Genomic DNA, 8,391 nt, shown 5'->3' on the forward strand with positions numbered 1-8,391 from the left:
AAGGTTCCAAAGTTCGAGTTTACGCCTACTGTAGAGGTTGTATCACTTGCAGAAGATTCTGATTTGGGTGATAAAGCAGGTGATGCGGCGATGTCACAGGTAATGGAGATCGCTGATTTCACAACACCGCTGAACTTAACGAAGCCTGTCGATGAGAGGAAGAGGAATGCGGGCTAGATTTAACCAACGACTTGACTCAATTAACGGATCGGCAGATTCTAGAGAGAATTTATAGCCCGGATGAAGTTCAAGAAGCTTACACGAAGCCCTCATTGAACGAGGAGCAGGAAAGTTTGGGAGGGGAAGTGCCTGTTACTAGTGGTGCCCTTGAGAAAGCTGAACATGTTGTTGAGAAGGGTAATTCAGAAGCAACGAATAAGGTGGATGCGGATGTGGTAGTTCAGTTAACTGAAGATGGTTCATCTTCAGTTAACCAAAAATTTATTTCGACTGCTGATATTGAGAACGCGCTGCAAGGTTTGACAGATATTGGTGATGGTGAAGGGGCAGAGGGCTGCGCACAGAGAGGTCAGGATGAGTTTGTGCAGGGTATGGATATGGAGTTGGCTCAAGAACAGGGGCTTGTTACTGGTGAAGGGGAAGTGTCTTATTCAAAAGTAGCGAACAAGGTGGATGCGGATGTGGTAGTCCCGTCAATTGAAGATGGTTCATCTTCATTTCAGTTGAAATTTATAGCGACAACTGATATTGATAACGCGCTGCGAAGGTTGTCAGATAGCGGTGACGGTGAAGTGGCACAAGGTGGTGCACCGAGAGACCAGGACGAGGCCGTGCAGGGCATGGATATGGAGCCGCCTCCAGATCAGGGGCTCTGTCGTGGGCCCGAATCACTGGTGGTTGGACTAGTGCCTGGCGAGGCTGTGTATGTTAGCGGTGCACCGAGAGACCAGGACGAGGCTGTGCATGGCATGGATATGGAGCCGCCTCAAGATCAGGGGCCCTGCTGTGGGCCCGAATCACTGGTGGTTGGACTAGTGCCTGACAAGGCTGTGGATATTAGTGGTGCACCGGGAGCGGAACAACCCATTGACCGACCCCAATTTAGTGGTACGAAAGTACCGGATGTTAAGCCGGGCGTTGTTTCGACCACAGACCGTGAAGATGCATCTCAAGAAGGGTCAGAGAGTGGTAGTGACATGGTCAACGAGCAAGGTGAACGCCCTACTACACAACCCGCTTGTCCCGGTTCATTTCAGAATGATGACAAGCCCATGGATGTTGTAGAGGGAGCAGATAAGGTGGTTGTTGAAGCACCCTCCTCCGAGTTTAAGTTGCCGGAATTTCAGTGTACGTTTATATCTACTGCAGAGTTAGCTGAGGCATTTAAGGGGGTTCCAGGTGAGGAGTTTGGAACGACTGATACGACAGGCCCTTCTGAACCAGCCGTTCCTGCGGCTGGTCGGGTAATTTATGTCCCCCGGAGTTACCTGGATCACCACCCTTTCCTATTTCATTCAACTGAGCCCTTACAGTGCATGGAAGTGGTCCCTGAGAATCTGACTTGCACCATGGATTGTGGGGAACCCATGCCCGAGCAGGACTTTATTACTGTAGACCTACAGCTGAATAAGAAAATATTTAGGAATGTTTTTAAGGAAAGGAAATACGTCCTGGACTACGTATTTAACAAATCAGAAGCTTGGTTGAAAGGGTGAGTCGATTAATTTCTATGTCAAACATATTAATACTTATAAGTTGTCGTAATCATGTTCGCCTTATATATTTTTTTCTTTTTTTGTAGGGAAGAATTGGCAGTATTTTCAGACTTTTTCTTCGTGTCACGGGAAGACATGTTAACCCTTGAACCTGGACAGGAAATTATGTCTTCTGTAATCGATTGTTGGTGCCTACTAATCAATAAGATGATGTATGACCAAACTGCACCAGTTGCATCCTCTCGTTGTTTCTTCGGGCTTAGTCACACCGTATTTGTCCTATCCTCACTCAATACAATTTATATAGTTTCAATTTAATTGTAACCTAAGTGTCTAAATTTAATAGCGCTGCCTTTCGTTTGAACAGAGTGTTGCGCTGGATATTTGGAAAGACAAGAAGAAAGGAATTGTTCTTGACAAAAAGGACGAAATCTGGGCTGGGTGGGATGCTTGGATTCAATCCTGTTTGTCTCCATTTCAACTTGGATCTGATATGGTAAGTGTAAATGTGACCTATTGTGAAGTGTAAATGTCATCACACATAAAGTGTAAATGTCATCACACAGAAAGTGTATATGTGATTATATAGAAAGTGTAAATGTCATGACATTTAAAGTTTGGATGTGATTAAGAAGAAAGTGTAAATGTCATGACATATGAAGTGTAAACGTGAGACATAGTGAACTATAAATGTCATGATGTATAGTGTAAATGTGATTATATAGAAAGTGTAAATGTGATTAAATGGAAAGTGTAAATGTCATCACACAGAAAGTGTATATGTGATTATATAGAAAGTGTAAATGTCATGACATAGGGAGTGTAAATGTGTCTCCCTTTTGAACTTGATTCTGATAGGGATAAGTGTAAATACGAAGTGTAAATGTGAGATATTGTGAAGTGTAAATGTCATGACATATAAAGTGTAGATGTGATTAAGAAGAAAGTGTAAATGTCATGACATATGAAGTGTAAATGTGAGACATAGTGAAGTGTAAATGTCATGATGTATAGTGCAAATGTGATTATATAGAAAGTGTAAATGTGATGACATATGGAGTGTAAAGGTGACTAAATAGGAAGTGTAAATGTCATGACATATAAAGTGTAGATGTGATTAAGAAGAAAGTGTAAATGTCATGACATATGAAGTGTAAATGTGAGACATAGTGAAGTGTAAATGTCATGATATATAGTGTAATTGTGATTATATAGAAAGTGTAAATGTGATGACATAGGGAGTGTAAAGGTGACTAAATAGGAAGTATAAATGTCATGACATATAACGTGTAGATGTGATTAAGAAGAAAGTTTAAATGTCATGACATATGAAGTGTAAATGTGAGACATAGTGAAGTGTAAATGTCATGATGTATAGTGTAAATGTGATTATATAGAAAGTGTAAATGTGATGACATAGGGAGTGTAAAGGTGACTAAATAGGAACTGTAAATGTCATGACATATAAAGTGTAGATGTGATTAAGAAGAAAGTGTAAATGTCATGACATATGAAGTGTAAATGTGAGACATAGTGAAGTGTAAATGTCATGATGTATAGGAGTGTAAATGTGAATATATGGAAAGTGTAAATGTCATGACATAAGGAGTGTAAATGTGACGAATTATTGAAAGTGTAAATGTAAAATTTTACTGAGTGTAACTGTTATGTCTTTGTTGTCACATCCGCCAGGTCTTCATCCCGGTATTTTTGGCAATAATGATCATTACAGCTGTGCATGCATAAATTTCGTATCTGAGCAGATAGAGTATTTGGACAGTCGTCGCTACGACGATGATTTTGAAAAGCTTCCATATTTTGGAATTTCGCGTATTGCGGTAATAATTATAAATAGCATACCTTAATTTGTTCTTTAGTGTATATGTATTCTGGAATTGTAAACACTGTTTTTAAATCGACTATTTTTTTGAAATACCTTACAGTGTGATTTAATGGGAGAGTGTCTGGAGTCTAAAGGGATTGTCAGAGGTTCAAAGGTCGCCGGGTTTAAATTTGTCAATGTCGAATTTAAATGGCAAGGTAGGGGGTATTCTGCGTATGATTGCGGGGTGTACATGATGATACACATGCTGCTTTTCAATGGGAAGCTTTTTTACTGCGCCTTAGGTGAGATGGAAGTTATCAACCTCATTCGGGCTGAAGTGGTGTCGATCCTTATCCTGAGTGACCATAACAAAGTGAGGGAAAGCGTTCACGCAAGGATAACCCAATTCAGGGAAAAGTATGGTCAAGGTCTGAATTTGATCTCCAATGCTGCACAGAAGTGGACTCTGGACGATGAGGAAGATATTACGTACAGTAAACGGCCCCGTACTGCAGACCCACCCCCTAAACGCGTAGAAGGAAGCCCTATGGTCAAACCTGTAGCCATACCGGTGGAAAGCAACCCCGTCGTTATTCAATCTTCAGTGCAGTCTTCAGGAAGCCAACCTTTGTCAGCCGTAAGGAGCCGTCCCCGGGGCGGGGGGGATGGCTTGGGATGCTCAATAGACTGTAGGGCTGCTGGTACGCAGACCATTGTTGTCTCAACCTTCTTACGGAACAATCAAACTTTGGTCAGAGGTGTTCGATCACGTCGAAAGCATGCGGTGGACTATTGCTTGTTAGACGACTACAACTTTGAAAATTCGTTAGTATCTCTCAGACTCTTATAACAGGGTCAATTAGTTACGATATTTAATTTGTAACTAATTCTCAATTTCTTACTACTATACGTGTGTTTCATTGCAGCGAATCAATCTCTTGGTACAGTAGGCATGCCGCGCTACGCCGGTCTGACATCATGTCCATGCTTCCTGAAGTTGTAATGTCGCCTGTTGTCATTGAGTCCAAGGCTATTTTGCTGAACCATTTGAAGTCTGCTGAATACTTACTTCCTAGGATGGCCTTCTTTAGGATACGTCATATGGTACCCCACCCCCCCGCGCATAAAGCCTAAAAGTCATACATTATTTTTACTTTTATTATGTAGGCTCACTCACTTCTCTGAACAGGAATGTATCATGCAGCTTTTGGATATACGTGAAGCAGGCTCAAAGTCTAATGGCATCACTGATCGGCTGTATCTAATTTGGGATACCTTCATCCAGGACTGTGATAAAACTTTCAATCTGAATGCCGAGTTTATCTTCGTACCTGTCAACATTGGTGGGCACTTTGCATGCGTATGTATAAATTTTGGAGCGCAAACTGTTGATCTCCTTGACTACCAACATCATGCCAACGGGAGCGATCAAATGTGCAATGTTACTCGCCAAGTGGTAAGTCTGATGCCAATAAATAATTTTCGAAGAGATGAACAATATATGGTTTATTTAATTGTTAGTGCTTTAATGGCAGGCATCAGCTGCTAGCGATTATTTGGATGTCAGAACGGACAGGGGGTACGAGATTACTAGCTTTGACCACCGGCAAATCCCGTTCAGGCGCCAAACATCCCTTCCTAACATAATAAAATAAGGGATTTTCTGTATGTTGTATATGCTGATGTACGAGGGTCAACCTTTTGAGCATCCAGACTTGGAGAGGAAGAGGAATTGACGGTACTTGGTAGTCGAGTTGGTGGCGACCCTTGTACTAGCTGACATAAATGTCAACAGAGACGTTTTTGAAGCAAAGTTGAATGGGTTTATCGCTGGAAAAGAAGATTTATGGGGCAAGTTACAAAAGAAGCGCAAAATTAAGGCTGTCTTATCGAAAAAGTAAACAATTTGTGGACATATTTTTGATTGAAATGTATTTTGTCTGGCAATGTTGAAGTTAGAAAAGAATCTTGACTATTTGTATTTTGGTTGGCAATATTTACACTAATGTGTGTAATGGTATATTTTTTGGCAGTTATAATCATAGTTTTTTCAAAGTGTAAATGTGACTAAATTGCAAGTGTAATTGTTAATACACTTAAAGTGTAAATGTTAACACTGAAATTGAAGAATAGTTTCATTCAGATGAAACTATTATTGAAAGTGTAAACGTTATCATACTGAAAGTGTGAATATAACACACTGAAATTGAATTTCAGTTTCATTCAGATAGTGTAAATATTAACACAAGTTACTTGAAAATAAGTGTAACTGTTACTTGAAATAACATAAGTAATCCAAAATAAGTTCAAGTAACACAATGTTTGGCTATCTAATAAAACAGAGAGATTTTGGTCTTATGACAGTGTAACTCTAACGTTGGTGTTACTAAAAGTTACACCAACTGCAGTTCAAAGTTACGCTGCCATGAGACCAATTCCTAATCGCTCGCTCTAGTTATAGCACATCAAAGTTTAAAGTTACACACTCAAAATATATAGAGCAACATTTGTCACTGCTCTGACGTCTATTCGTGTTCTGATTCCAGCTCTTCCTCCTCCTCTCATTCATGCTCTTCTGGTTTAGACGACCCTTCACACAATGGTGTGTGTACTGAGAAGGGGTTAGGGCAGTTCCTCTTGTCGTGATTTGTCATTCTCTTGCAATTTTTACACCTACGTTTGGGTTTCCTAGCCAACACCATTGCTTTTGTTTTGGCTGACAACAATCTTTTTCCGGTACCCTTGTTTTTCGAATTCTTTAGTGGCAATATCGTCACTACCTCACATGCCGTACAATTCAGAAATTTCTCCATTTGTTGATTTTTATTCAACACTTCCCCTAATGGTGATATCGACTCTTTAAATTCCCTAATTACAGCGGAAAAGCTGTCAACATCAGCTACTCCTTTGTCTCGAAGGAGCCCTACAGCTTCATGAACTTCTGACCACATTATTGACATTGCAATTTGTTTTTCATCGATGACTTGCATGTTTTCTGTCCCTTCACCATTACTATTGAAAATCCTTAATCGGAGATACTCTTTCATCCATCTATTTACAACATAATCTTCTGGTATAGTCTTTATCCCACTTGCTGAAAAAATCCATATTATATGGCGGCATAGGATTCCGGTTATTTCAAACATCGTACAACTGCAGCTTGCTTTACGTGTACCTGTGTCATCAGTTAAAGCTAGCATGTAAGTGTGAATGTTAAAAATAGTGTAAATGATTATATAGAAATTTAAATGAGATAAAAATAGAAACTGTAAATGACATATCATGGAAAGTGTAAATGTCATATGATGTAAAGTGTAAATATCATGAATTGTAAAGTGTAAATGTTAAGTTATTAGAAGTGTAAATGTTAAGTTATAGGAAGTGTAAATGTCATGAACTGCAAAAGTGTAAATGTTAAGTTATAGGAAGTGTAAATGTCATATCATTGAAAGTATAAATGTAATGTCATTGAAAATATAAATGTAATATCATTGAAAGTGTAAATATCATTGAAAGTGTAAATGTCATGAACTGGAAAAGTGTAAATTTTAAGGTATAGGAAGTGTAAATGTAATATCATGGAAAGTGTAAATGTCATATAATGTAAAGTGTAAGTGTCACGAACTGTAAAGTGTAAATGTTAAGTTATAAGAAGTGTAAATGTTATATTATAGGAAGTGTAAATGTTAAGTTATAGGAAGTGTAAATGTCATATCATTGAAAGTGTAAATGTAATATCATGGAAAGTGTAAATGTCATATAATGTAAAGTGTAATTGTCATGAACTGTAAAGTGTAAATGTTAAGTTATAAGAAGTATAAATGTTATGTTATAGGAAGTGTAAATTTCATATCATTTTAAAGTGTAAATGTAATATCATTGAAAGTGTAAATGTCATGAACTAGAAAGTGTAAATGTTATGAACTGGAAAAGTGTAAATGTTAAGGTATAAGAAGTTTAAACTACCTGGACTGTATGTAACTTCAAAATTCTTCTTCTTGGATGAATCTTTGACAGTAGTTACCTGTAGCTCGCCTCTCTCAGTGAAACCTCCTATTCTAAATGTATCAATTGAGAAGATGGCTTCTTCTTTGAATTTTTGGAATGCTGAATAGGTGTCCACCTTTTCAGCATGAATCTCTAATGCCAGATGTGTTGACGCTGTTGCGGACGAGCGCTTATCCATGTTGTCAAGCTGCTTCTGTGTATGTCTTTGTTGGTCCATAGCGCTCTCAAAACGCATCCAAAACTCAACCAATGTTCCTGACTTATGCTCAAACCTCTTGAAAAAGTTATTTTCGCTCTCTGATCTTTGAGTCGTCCTCATAATCGACGCCATCCTCAAGTCTCTGCAATGCGCCATCACCCACTGTCCCCTTATAGCATACGTATCCGCAAACCAATCATTTACGCCAACACCATGATCTTCAATTATTTGCTCCCAGATACCATCAAATTCTGCTGCTTCAAGCTCATCGTCCCATATAATGTCATTAATTTTACACATGAAGTCATTATAATCACTCCTAGAGACACCAAACTTACTAGGCATTTTGTTCATTATATGCCACATACAGAACCGATGGCGCGCTGTCTTGAAAACAAGAGGGACAGATTTGATAATACCTGGGTCCTGATCTGTAATTATGTACTCGGGTTCCTTACCCCCCATTGCTTGTAAAAACCGGCTGAAAACCCAATTAAATGACTCATAATCTTCCCTTGCAATTAGAGCCCCACAGAAGTCACAGATCGTTTATGGTGTTCAACACCTGTGAATGGTATGAATACCATAGAATACTTATTGGTGGAGTAAGTTGGGTCGAATGACACCGCATCACCAAAAATTTTGTAATTATCTCGGGCAGTACCGTCCGCCAATATGGCCCT

General features: G+C 39.1%; 1 protein-coding gene across 1 annotated transcript; it reads right to left on the reverse strand.

Annotated features, from left to right (window-relative positions):
- Positions 1 to 6,062: 6,062 nt before the first annotated feature.
- On the reverse strand, positions 6,063 to 7,726 carry LOC141631918 (protein FAR1-RELATED SEQUENCE 6-like). Its single transcript, XM_074444526.1, has 2 exons — positions 7,468 to 7,726; positions 6,063 to 6,694 (listed from the first exon to the last, which is right to left on the reverse strand). The coding sequence occupies exons 1-2, from the start codon at positions 7,724 to 7,726 to the stop codon at positions 6,063 to 6,065; spliced, it is 891 nt and encodes a 296-aa protein (XP_074300627.1).
- Between the last annotated feature and the right edge of the window lie 665 nt (positions 7,727 to 8,391).

Source organism: Silene latifolia, chromosome Y (genome assembly GCF_048544455.1).
Source record: "Silene latifolia isolate original U9 population chromosome Y, ASM4854445v1, whole genome shotgun sequence".
NCBI lineage: Eukaryota > Viridiplantae > Streptophyta > Magnoliopsida > Caryophyllales > Caryophyllaceae > Silene > Silene latifolia.